Consider the following 13651-nt stretch of genomic DNA (forward strand, 5'->3'; position numbering starts at 1 on the left):
CCAACAACTCAAACAGAGCTGGTAGCAATGCTGAGCATCAGCCCCTGCCCCCGTCTTCCTCTCCCCCTCCCTCTTTTCTGGCAGCAATCGTGCAGGTCAGGGAAACAGACTCTTAGTCCCTACCTCCGTTTGCACCGTCTGCCAGCACAGAATATATAGGTTTGCGACATCCGCTCAATGCAGCTCCTGCCTTGGGTGGTGCCACTTTCCTAGATGTTCTGGTCTCCGCGACGGCAACCCCTCGACGGGTTTCATCGCGCCATGTTGCCAGGTCGCAAACCCAAATCATCCGGGTACCCCAATGCTTGCCCAAGGGCGCCCAGTCCCAAGGCCACAACAGCAATTGCGTCCTGGCCTTCCACAACCTAGGCGTAGTTACCCGTCACTTACCCCTAGAGTGGCGGCGTCACCCCTCATGGACTTCAGAATTCTGCAGATAAACTGTAATGGACTAACTGGGAAGATTACGGAGATAGTCGATTTCATGAAGCGGCACAACATCCGCATTGCTGCGATTCAAGAGACTAAACTCACAGCGAGATCTGCATTGCAGACCTGCTCTGGGTATAATGTCCACAGGAAGGACCGCGAGAGCGGAAAAGGAGGCGGCCTCGCGTTTATTATACACCACTCTGTGCAATATCATATATTTGATCCTGGCATCGACCGCAGGGACAATGTCTTAGAACGTCAAGGCTTATCTGTCCGGTCAGGCGATGCAAATCTAGAAATCATAAACATCTACATCCCTCCTGTCACCTGTTGCCCCAGTGGATACCGCCCTAAAATCGAGGCCTTACTCACTGGCAACAATCGCATTATCTTAGGCGATTTCAATGCCCATCACGACCTATGGCATTCAAACTTGCGGGCGGACAGTAGGGGTGAGATGTTGGCGGATCAAATAGAAGAAACGACGTTCTGCACAATAAACGGAGACGCCCCCACACGTATGGTAGGAAGCTGTCATAGCTCGCCAGATATCTCAATCGTGAGCGCAGAACTCGTAAACTGCGTCAACTGGCAGCCGATGGTAACATTGGCATCCGACCACCTGCCCATACTTATTTCGTTCGAGCGTACCGCCGACTTCATCGTCACCGAAAAACGAACTTTCATAAACTTCAAAAAAGGAAAGTGGGAAGAATATAAATCTGCAACAGGTAGCAGCTTTGCTGCCCTCCCTATCCCGACTGATGCCCGCCAAGGAGAGCGTGCCTTCCTTAAGGTCATTGAATCCGCCTCGGCACATTTCATTCCCGCCGGGAGAATTCCCGAAATCCGGCCCCACTTCCCGGCGGAGGCCGCGAGCTTAGCGAGGGAACGCGACCTTATAAGACAGCTTGATCCAGGCGACCCCCAAATAAGGGATATAAACCAGCGCATCAGATTGCTTGTGGACGAACACAAGCGGGCGAAATGGGAAGAGCACCTAAGAGATTGTAACCTCTCTACCGGTGTAGGTAAACTTTGGTCCACCGTAAAGTCCCTATCGAATCCGACTAAGCACAAAGACAAAGTTTCCATCGCCTTTGGCGAGAAGGTGCTGTCGGATGCGAAAAAATGCGCGAGCGCTTTTTGCCGACAATATATAATGCATCCTACGGTCGACAAAGATAGACGGAGAGCCAATAGACACGCACATAAACACAAATTCAGCGCGTCACCAATCACCACCACCGCTAGAGAGGTTGAGGACGCCATTGGTCGCGCTAAACCATCCAAAGCAGTGGGCCCAGACGGCATAGCCATGCCGATGCTTAAAAACCTAGGGAAAGAGGGTTTCAAATATTTAGCGCATGTCTTCAACCTGTCTCTCTCCACCTTTGCCATACCCGAGAAATAAAATGGCCAAGGTGGTCCCGCTACTAAAGCCTGGGAAACCAGCTAACGTAGGTGAATCATATCGTCCGATATCTCTCCTATCGCCAGTGGCAAAGACGCTTGAAGCCATTTTGCTCCCTTATTTCCAAGCACATTTGCAGCTAGCCCCTCATCAGCATGGCTTCAGAAAACTCCATAGCACTACCTCCGCGCTAAATGTCATTAGCACCCAGATAAATTGCGGTTTGAATCAATACCCCCACCATAGAACAGTACTCGTAGCGCTAGACCTATCAAAAGCCTTTGATACGGTCAACCACGGCTCATTACTGCAAGACCTGGAAGGGTCTACCCTTCCCCCATGTCTTAAAAGGTGGACCGCAAATTATCTGGGTGGTCGGCAGGCATCGGTGCAATTCAGAAACGAACATCAAAACCAAGGAGAATTAAACAAGGGGTGCCACAGGGTGGTGTCCTATCCCCACTTTTGTTTAATTTCTAAATATCTAAACTACCTTCACCACCGGAAGGAGTCACAATCGTTTCCTACGCCGATGACTCCTGATCAAACGTCACACCCAAGATTTTGGGGTGTAGGACAGTCGGTAGCGTAGTGCCATCGACGTGGATGTTCCAAATGGTCTACATTTGGGACGTCCATGTTGTAAATAAGGTCGCGGAAGATTTAGTCGGTGACATTGCCAGGTTTCGCGAGGCGAAAAAACTGGAGAGATCAGGGAGATAGCCGTTTATTTTATTGCATAGCTCATCGATCTCTGGGCCTGGGCCTGTGGCCATTATTGTGCAGTCATCGGCGTATGAAACGATAGTGACTCCTTCTGGTGGTAAAGGCAGCTTAGATATGTAGAAATTAAACAAAAGTGGGGATAGGACACCACCCTGTGGCACCCCTTGTCTAATTCTTCTTGGTTTTGATGTTTCGTTTCTAAATTGCCCCGATGCCTGCCGACAACACTGCTACAACAACAACAATGTCCACTGAGTTGAGAAAGGCAGGTGGAGGAGAACTTGGCCTTCATTATAGCTCGAACACATAAGCAGTTTTTCATATAGATGAGTTTAACACATGCTTATGCATTATGAATAGATTGCACGTATTTTTATGGAGAATGGTAGAATGAGCGACACTGGCGCCAACTGATATTGAAAAGTAGCCAACTCGCCAATTTCGTTCCAAGCAAATCATAAGAAGAACAATTTCACATTTGCTTTGGCTAAGGGTGTTGGCACACTTTGCAAGTGAAATTCAGACCAATTCTAAATATTCTCGCGGAATTTTGTTCTCGCGTATTTTTTTATTCCCGCGGAAAAATTCCTCCAATTCTTTTCTCCTAGGGAGAAGAAAAATTGGGGAATAGGAATTTCGAATTTTCGAAGTCAGCTGTTTTGTCAATTGAAATTTCGTTGCGCATTTCTTATTTTGTTTAAAAAATTGAAAAGTTTAATTATTGTTGCGAATTTGTTTGAAATTAAGAAATAAGGTATAAACAATGCACATTATTGCATTTCATGTGGTATACACTGAAATGAGTAATGAATTGGTGCCACAGCAACATCAACAGGGGAGCATAAGAAGAAGACGGCGGGTTAACACAAATCCGCCGGAGTTGCCTGCTTTCATTCTGCAAAGCAATTTTCTGGCGGCCACGTTGAGTTGAGTTCGCCTTTCGCCATATGCCAAAATCTAATTAAGCCTTCTTAAAAAATCCTTGCGCAATTTCTGGATGGCTGCATCAAATATGCGAAGAGCTCTTCCGTTGCTTATGATATACTTTTCGACTTAAAATAAAGAATATTGTGGTTGCTGTTCTTGTTGTATTAACAGTGAGAATATTGTGGTAGAAAATAAATACATATTTTAGCGCAAATTCCTACAAATAAGTGTTCTTTCTTAAAAGAACCAATTTCCTTTAACTATTTTGATGCATTCCCTTTAATTTAACTAGTGAAAAAACGCCTATGAAATGGCAAAGAAATCTCCCTCTCCCTTACATTCATAATACCTACTTTTCTCCCATAACCGGTTTCCTCCATGGTTCAACTATATACAGGTTGGCTCATCTGTAAAGCAACAAAATAGGTCTGTTCAAATTGTCAAAATCTGTGTATTGGTGTTGGTGCGAATGGTATGGAATGGAAACATAAAACTTAGAAGTGTAAGTAAAATGTTGCCAATGTGTTGGTTTCATTTTGAGTTTGCCATCTCCTTTTGATGAGATGAGCCAACCTGTACATAATTGAACCATGGGTTTCCTCTTTTTCGAACATTGTTCAGAATAGGAGGAAAGGGAGAAGCGAAAAAACTCTCACGGAATTTTTATTTAGAATACGAGGAATGGGAGAAGGGAAAAAACTCGCACGGAATTTTCGTTTAGAATTGGGCTGATTATTTTTCTCACTGGTTGGTAAATTTTCTACCATTTTTCACAATTAAAAACTGCAATAAAATATGTTAGGAAGTATTTTTGTTGTATAGGGAGAATGTTTAGAACAGTGCTTCGCGAATTTTTGTGGGCAAGGCGTAATAAACTTCAATTTTCAAGTCTGAAGTTTCGTCATATTTACAAACGTAACATCTTGGTTGATTGTGGCGATGTTATTGGAATGCATAAGCTTGTGTTAAACGCATTGTATTTATATGAAAAATGTCATTGTACCGCGGCCTTTAGTGTTCCCAATTGGCAAAAACAAAAAGACCCCAGGTACCCTTGGCTGTGCTATGTGCAATTAGCAATTAAAAATCAACTGATGAACAGGCGTGTAAGTTTTGTTGATATTCCCCCACACCAAACCACTCACCAAACTCTAATTCAATAATATCATTACTGCTTTTATTTCATTCCACAAAATTGATGTTTGCGGTGCGCATGCAAAATGCGAGTAGCAAAAAGGATGAAATAATCATTTTATTCTCTTTGTTATTATTTTATCCATCTTTGGTAGTATGTTGACAAAAACAACCCATCAGCTGCTGAGTGGTGAAAAGGGTCACGTTTTCAACATTTTTGTGGCGGCTCTAGGTGTTTTATTGTATGGTGAAATTATTTTATCTTTTTTGCATATGTACATGCATTTTCACCAATATATAATTTTTTGGTCAAGCATACTTAATTTGTGTGTACACATGTATATATGTACGTAGTTATGTGAAAATGTATGTTTGAAAATTGATTTATCATTTATTTAAATAAGAATGTAAGCAAAAAAGCTGTAGTATTTACATACCTGGTCGATCCATAGACTGTCGTCGACTCATTGGAGTTGCTTTTTTATTTTTCCAATGTTCAGGAGAAAAATTGAATTGAATTATTGTTGTTGTTTTGTTTGCAGTGATTTGTAGAAACTTTATGTTTGGTTTATTGAACTTTCTTTCATTGAGATTTAACGTTCGTTGTTAGAAGTCAGAAACGTAAGCACAGTTTTGCACATTTTTACCATTATTCTGTATGCACCTCACGGATGATTGTTTTTGAAAATACGCGCATACATAATTTTGAAAATAACACAGCAAAATATAAACACATTTGGTAGGCTTGTAACTAAAATGGTTGGTGTCTATGCATATAAACAAGAGGACATAACCTTTCAAAAGAGGGAAGGAAGTAGGGGAACTCACTAGACCACTTTAGGCAGAGCTATGCAAAGCAGCTAAGGAAAATGTAATGACAGCAGCAACATTAACAGCGGCACCAAAAACGTGGAGTTTCGCTTCTTTCTCATTTTCATTAAATAATACACTTTTTGCACATTTTATTTATTGTTTAAAATTCTTTTCACATTATTCTCTTGCACTTGTTTATGAATTGTATACACTTTTTTCCTATTTGCAATTTGGTGCACATGTAATTTAATCAAATCCGATCGTTCATGCCCTTTTTCTGCAATGCCGACAAGGTGTTGAATGCAGACAAAAGGATTGGTTTTTTTTCTTCATCTCTTTGGGGAAAATGTCAAATGTGTAGATAATTTTTGGCAGTCGGTTGGAAAGTGTATGGTGAAATTTTGTCACTCAACCACACAACAAATACGAACTTGTCCTCAATTAAACCAAAATTTAACTTCCTTCTCTAATAGTTTTTCGCTTTTTCTTTTTGTTCATACACAAATTTCGTGATTCGTGATTTTTCAAAACGCATTCAAAGAACTTGCAGGCCAAAAAGAAGCTAACGATGATGGCTAGTGAAGAACAAACACTTTTTGTCTCTTTCATGCATGCATTTCTATGATAGAGAAAAAGCAAAAAGCAAACGGGCGCTAACAAAATTTTACAATTTTTTTTACTTTTGATGCTTACTAATTTCACTTTTTTTTACAATTTAAACAACAGATTATAATTTTCTACGGCTGAATTTTATTAGTTTTCAACAATATTACGCCTAAAATTGCTTTCAATGCATTTTTAGCACTTAAGTGTTTTTTTTCCACCAAGTTTTACTTTTTCTCTTTGCACTCTTAGACATGACTGCGACAAAGAACCACGGTAGAAGAAACTGCGTTGGGCACTTTCTATTTGAAACACTTTATTGCTATTTGCACATTGTTCTCAATCAAAGTTTCAAGCATTACACATAAAGTGTATACTTAACAAGAGTTAAATACACTTTTTATAAAAAATTTTTTAATAAATCCTGAAGAAATTGTCACTTTTCGGCTGAGTTCTCTCATAGTCGCCTTTCAACTCCGTGCCGTTGTGGCAGACTTAGCGTTGCCAATTGTGTTTGCTGTTGTTGAATTGCTTGAGGTAGGTTAGGGGAATGCAATTTTTAACGAAATTAATGATTTATGCAAGTTGAGAATATTATATCTATAGTTAAATTAAATCCACTCGTATGTTGATTTTAATACAAGTTTAATCATTTTTTTGGTATATTTCAGATTATTAGTAATTGTTTAGATGTGGTAGCGCAAATTTTGTTAAAGCAGGCAGACAAGTCCATAGCTGAAAACATAACACGAGTACATACAGGTGTTGTCTCTTTCACGTAATAGAAGATAAGACTGACGTGGTAGTTGGCAATAGTGTCTGGTAGAAAATTAAGCTGAGGAATTTCAATGCGAAATAAGGGATTTGGAATTTTTCAGTAATTAGGCAGTTCACAAGGGCGCATAGCCAAAATAAAATAGGTTTTAATTTAAGTTGCAGATTATTAACATAATTTTATATAAGTTTTTTGTCAAAAAAGTTGTAACCAAGTTTATGACCTATTTTATTTTGCTTATGACTATGCGCCAAGGTATTTTACTGTCTTATGAAGTATTTTTTAAACACTCCTTTGTGAACACTACGATGAGTTGTATGTTGTATTTAAATAGAGCCAGCGGTTAAAATCATAAATTCTAAATTTATGCAACCGCCAGGACTTTATTTGATACCTACCATTTTTTCGTAGTCTTTTACATTTTGCTAAAATTTTTTTAATTATTAGAATACATAAATTTGTTGACAAAAACTAAGCACACCCGATTTACATATCTTTTTACAAACATTTCATATGAGAAGCAACACCAAAGCACACATGGCAAGTTTAAAGTCATAATAATGACGTTGGATAGCAGGCCTTGTGAATGGCCCAAATGTTCTGAAATCTACACTTCTTTTTAGGGCATCTTTTGAAGTACGTCAGTCCCTTTGCTACATATGATATACAACATTTTCGCTATTTATAGTACACGTCGATTGTAAAAAATTGGTTTCCAAAATAAATCAATGCTCTTACTTGATGGATTAATATTATTTGAGGATAAAGTCCCCAAATTATTTGCTAAATAAAAATATTTACGTCATTGCTAATGTGTCTGTCATTACGCCTGGTACAAACTGTCAAACGAAGACCTTTTAACAGGAAAGCCGAATGAAAACGCATTGCGACAGCTTTTTGTCAAAAATGTCTCATGTCTAACATGCCAACCTAATAAAACCACGCCGCGTTTTTTAGCGCACGCAAACAACCGGCGTTTTTTGCCCTAACCCAAATAAGCATGCGTTGCGACAATGTAAAGCATGTGTGCAAACGTCAAATCTAAATGTCACGCAGAACAAAAATTAGAAATCGAGTTAGGTTTTCACGCAGCAAATTCAATTTGGGTTGCTCTCATACAAGTTGTATGTGCATGAGACATTTTTGACAGACTTTTGACTTGCGTGCGTTTATATTAGGTTGGCATGTAAGAAGCCAACTTGCAATTTTTGTTCTGCATGAAATTTCGGTTTGACGTTTGCTTACATGTTTTACATTGTCGAAACGCATACTCATTTTGGCAAACACAATGCTTTATAATTAGGTTGGCCTGTAATAAATTACACTCTAGAAATTCTCATGAATAATTCCGTTTGTCAAACAATTTCGTACAGTACGTAGGTCTCAAGAAATAGCTTCTACCATTGTGGATGAGACAAATGTGATATCTTCGGCATAGATGTCAAAAATAAAAGTAGACCCGATCACCTGATCTTTAAAGTAAATATCGTGATCTCATTGTGTATCTCTTTCTATCACCCGCAGAAGATAGCTGACTGTGTGATTCGTCATATTGAACATCCTTTGAAAACGCAAAAAAGTAGCAATGTTGAACATCTTGTCAGGCAGTTGAACGATAGGATATCACACTTGTTTTGTCCTCAGTGGCTTCTACTATTTTCTAAAGATTTTAGCGTCTTGGCCGTCGCTTATAGGAAAATGAATGTGCGTGGGTTCTGGAAGAGAAAGTGAAATTTTGGAGAGCAATCAAAAAAAAAAAAAAAGGCATGATCAAAACAAAGGTTGTCGTGTGAACTTTTTCTTCGAAATTTGTAGAAAATGGTAGTTAAATACTTCAAAGATAATTTACACAAGCGGCATTTTTCTCGAACATTCAGTGAAGAATTTTGAAATTACTCTGCTGTTTCCATGTGCTCTGCGTATAAAATTTGTTCAACAGAAAATATTAGGACCTAAATTAGTCTGAAATGTTTGAAATGGCAGCCCTGTTTACACATCATATATGTCAACTGTTATGTCTGTTCCCTTCTGTTGCTTCTTTTCAAACATTACATGTCTCGTGTTCCAATGACACATGAACCAGATACGGATAGAGATTTAACTTGCAAATGCAACAACAATAGCTGTGTTTTTTTTTTTTCATCTATAGACGTTTACGCTTAAGCTTTATATGGACTGCTAAGCGTCAAACTTTAAACACACCTCTGAAATTGCTGCGCATAAAATTTAGAGGCCACCGTAGTGTGATGGTAGCGTGCTCCGCCGACCACACCGAATGCCCTGGGTTACTCCCGGGCAAAGCAACATCAAAATTTCAGAAATACGGTTTTCCAATTAGAAGAAAATTTTTCTAAACGAGGTCGCCCCTCGGCAGTGTTCGGCAAGGACTCCGAGTGTATTTCTGCCATGAAAAGATCTCAGTGAAAACTCATCTGCCTCGCAGATGCCGTTCGGAGTCGGCATAACACAAGTAGGTCCCGTCCCGCTAATTTGTAGGAAAAATTAAAAAGGAGCACGACGCAAATTGGAAGAAAAGCTCGGCCTAAGATCCCTTCGGAGGTTATCGCGCCTTACATTTATTTATTTAAATTTCAATACGCATTATACTCAATTGTAACTGAAATATGTGTCTATGGCTGTGTTTTTTCAAGTCTATATACGTTTACGCTTAAACTTTATATGGACTGCCAAACGACAAACTTTAAATAAACCTCTGAAATTTTTACGCATAAAATTAGTACTACTAAATTTCAATACGCATTATACTCAGACGTAACTGAAATATGTGTCCATGTTTAACCCTCTGCACTAATTCCATGTATTCTATGCGCGTCCACTATCTATCACAACTGATTCAGCTATATGTCATACACAGAAATACAACAAAGGGTTGTGTCTCGGATTTTCGGTACATCCTGTAGCTGTAGCTAGTTGTTTAACCACTGCCGCTAGATGGGTCTCCTAAGCATTATCTAAGCTAGGATAGGCGTTTTTTTATACGCAAACAAAATGTATACGCGTGTAAAAAAACACGGCTTATGTTTCACCCTCTACACTAATTTTATGTATTCTATGCGTGTCCACTATTCATCGCAACTGATTCAGCTATATGTTATACATTATGGCCACCAGAGGTTCGTGTCTCCGATTTTAGGTACACCCTGTTCTGTAGCTAGTTATTTAATCACTGCCGCTAGATGGGTCTCATAAGCATTACCTAAGCGGGGATAAGGGTTTTTTTACGCGGAAATGGATCTCATTGTTGTTGCATTTGCAAGTTAAATCTCTATCCGTATCTGGTTCATGTGTCATTGGAACTCGAGGATAGAAGCCATCATCCAGTGAGTTTTCTAGCTCCGTATCACGCTCAATTCTCACGGGAATGCTCTGGATCACTGAGAGACTTGGGAAGCAAAGGTCGTGATATTTTTGCACACTTGAAATGTGATAGGCAGATGTCGCCGCTGATTTTCATTTAACTCATACGGCGAAAGGCTAAGCAGCGACATCTATTTTTGAAAAACTGGGTTTATTAAAGGCAGCGTTGCCAAACTAAAGACAAGTAATTAACAACATATCTGGCTCACAAATTGAACCAGACTTCTATCTGGATTTATCTGGCTCAAATCGTTGTTGTTGCATTTACGTGCAAAATTATTTATCTGGCTCAGGATTTTTGCGACGGGATGATGGGTAGAAATGCCTTGGAGGAGTAAATAGTTTCCCATACTTTTTCTGACAAAAGACGGATTGGTGCCGTATGTCGTATCGCTGTATCCGTATCCCTAACGTAATCAGCTGTTTATCGTTACGACGGTAAACCAAAACCCAATTGGTTGGCTACGATACGGTTACGACCTTAGCGGCACCAATAATCGATTGCATTGATTCTCATAAGGTTGGTCGAATCAGCTGTTATAAGGTTACCGATACGGTTACCGATAAAGCACCAATGTCTCCAGCTTTAAGCTTTAAGCATTACCTAAGCGGGGATAAGGGTTTTTTTACGCGGAAATGGATCTCATTGTTGTTGCATTTGCATGTTAAATCTCTATCCGTATGAGAATCAATTAAGCATTACCTAAGCGGGGATAAGGGTTTTTTTACGCGGAAATGGATCTCATTGTTGTTGCATTTGCATGTTAAATCTCTATCCGTATGAGAATCAATGCAATCGATTATTGGTGCCGCTAAGGTCGTAACCGTATCGTAGCCAACCAATTGGGGTTTGGTTCACCGTCGTAACGATAAACAGCTGATTACGTTAGGGATACGGATACAGCGATACGACATACGTCACCAATGACTCCAGCTTTAAGTAAATGCTTATGTCACTTCGAAGCAAAACAAGTGGCAAAATGTTGCGTTATGATTACATCACAAAGCGACGTAACTCTAGTGTTTATGTAAATCTGCTTTAAATCTTGGTCTGCCAAAAACTATGAATTCTATCAGGGCGCAGAAATAAACCTTTCTAATAAAAAATATAACCTCTGTCAAATTATGTATGTATGCATGCAATCGTTACATTCATATAAGTTTAAAGCCGTGACATGCTTCCCATATCCACACAAAACGGTTGTTCCAACCAACCTACGGGAAATCAACCAATTGGTTTTTGGTTTTCCGCCATATCTATAACCCATATATATATATTTGAGTTGGCGAATTTTGGATATTTTATCTCCTGTGTTAGACACGTTTTGACTAAGTGACTTATTCTTCGTTCAATTTGAGATAAATTTTTTGAATAAATTTTTTATAAGAAACAACAAATAATTCTTTATCAGTAAACATATCAAAAGTATATACATGAATTCGACATTTAATTTAATCACATGCACAGCTGCTGATCGTTTGACAGTTGTCCAGAGCTTGGCAGGAAGAATTTGGCTGACTACTTCTGATTGACTAATGCCCGGTTTTTCAGTGCGAGTTTAGACTTCATTTAAAGTTGATAAGGACTTAGTTCTTTTTCGATAAGATAAAATGTTGCTGCTTGCTCTAGTGTTACTCTGCTGTTAAACTCTAGTCAACTTTAACTGTAGTTTAAACTCGAACTGAAAACCCGAGCCTAAGAACCACAAAGTTTGAGGAATGTATGTTGTAGTTTGGTTGTAGGGTTTATAATTCAATTTTACTTATTTCAACTTTGTTAAATTAGAAAAATATGGATTTAAGTTATTTTTGAATTGCTAAATCAAAGAAAGAAAATTTTTAAGGTAATAGTCTAGTTGATGGGTCGACTGCTAATACGCTACCAAAATCGAGAGAGGTGTCAAACGACGCGTCTCGACATCAGTATTAATAATCCGAAGGCGGAAAATAAAAATTTTAACGCGTTCAAAAGATATTAATGAAAAACCGAAAAAAGACCCGCGGGCACCTTCGAAACCGGGGGTCGGATCCATAGTATTTTTGCGCAGAACACCTTTCTGCGTTGGCGGCCTTCGGCCGCGATTATAAAAAATAACCCTGGGCTACGCCATGCCAAGTCCGGGTGTGTGGTATAACCGTGGCGGTAGCCACGTGATGCACAATATTTTTTGTGGGTACGAACACAACAACAACCACATGGAAATCGCCAAATTCAACTGCAAATATCTCCGGACAGAGATAACATTTTTATTTTCCGCCTTCAATTTATTGTTCTCGAGATTAATACGCGTCTTTTGACACCTCACTCGATATTTTTGGTAGTGTATTAACAGTCGACTCCTCAACTAGACTATTAACATTTTTTATTACTTTGATAACTAATATTGCATTAGATATAATTAAATAACAAAATATTAAAAAACTATTTAAAATAAACTTTTCATTTGATTTCATTTTATTCTATGCGAAGCAAGAAGTTGAGTTCTAAGCTTATGGCGATTCTTCTCAATAGTCAAAGAACCGAGTACGATGGAAATTTCAAATAGTTTCTGACTGACTCTAACTGTTAGGGAACGCAACTATTAAATGGGCGAGTGAACAGCTGTAATGTGCTTATTATGAATGCAATTTGTTGACACAAACTCCGTATGCAATTTTTGCCTCTCCTCGTGCTAAATTAAATTTAGAGTAGTTTCCGATATCTGTATTAATGTGCCAGCCTTTATAAAATCAAGCGCTAGATATGGAACCAAACACAGGACTAGGTACAAAGCCAGCATTTAGCTCAATACACAGTGTTAAGTAGGTTAATCTGAAAATAGAGCCTATATATGAACTTTTTTGTTTACAGACCAAGGAACAATGAGTGATGAAATGAACCAAATTCTGGAGTTTAGCGAATTTAATTCATAAATGGGTAATTTAAAGTAGTGCTACAGGATTTATTCAATTTTAAATTCTACTTTATTGCTTTTATAAAATCAGAAAATGGGCAAGAAACATCACAACAGAATAGCGACGGTGACTTGCTTACTTATTTCAACTCTGTTAAATTAGAAAAATATGGATTTAAGTTATTTTTGAATTGCTATATCAAAGAAAGAAAATGTTTAAGGTAATAGTCTAGTTGAGGGGTCGACTGCTAATACGCTCCCAAAAATATAGAGAGAAATGTCAAACGACGCGTCTTGACATCAGTATTAATAATTCGAAGGCGGAAAATAAAAATTTTAACGCGTTCAAAAGATATTAACGAAAAACCGAAAAAAGACCCGCGGGTACCTTCGAAACCGGGGGTCGGATCCATAGTATTTTTGCGCAGAACATCTTTCTGCGTTGGCGGCCTTCGGCCGCGATTATAAAAAATAAGGTAATAGTCTAGTTGAGGGGTCGACTGCTAATACGCTACCTAAAATATCGAGAGAGGTGTCAAACGACGCGTATTAATC

The 13651-nt window shown here is 38.9% G+C and overlaps 1 protein-coding gene across 4 annotated transcripts in view; it reads right to left on the bottom strand.

Moving 5' to 3' along the window:
- Bicra (BRD4 interacting chromatin remodeling complex associated protein) overlaps nucleotides 1–7527 on the bottom strand; it is a 367621-nt gene extending 360094 nt beyond the window's left edge. For 3 of the 4 annotated variants that reach the window (XM_067760682.1, XM_067760683.1, XM_067760679.1), the window contains exon 1: nucleotides 5071–7181. In XM_067760682.1, the coding sequence (XP_067616783.1) occupies nucleotides 5071–5101 (31 nt within the window). In that variant the 5' untranslated portion in view covers nucleotides 5102–7181. Of the gene's footprint in view, nucleotides 1–5070; nucleotides 7182–7222 lie in introns of those variants that run through there. The other variant, XM_067760680.1, reaches the window with a different exon arrangement.
- Nucleotides 7528–13651: the final 6124 nt, after the last annotated feature.

This window comes from Eurosta solidaginis, chromosome 1 (genome assembly GCF_040869045.1).
Source record: "Eurosta solidaginis isolate ZX-2024a chromosome 1, ASM4086904v1, whole genome shotgun sequence".
NCBI classification, from domain to species: Eukaryota; Metazoa; Arthropoda; class Insecta; order Diptera; family Tephritidae; genus Eurosta; species Eurosta solidaginis.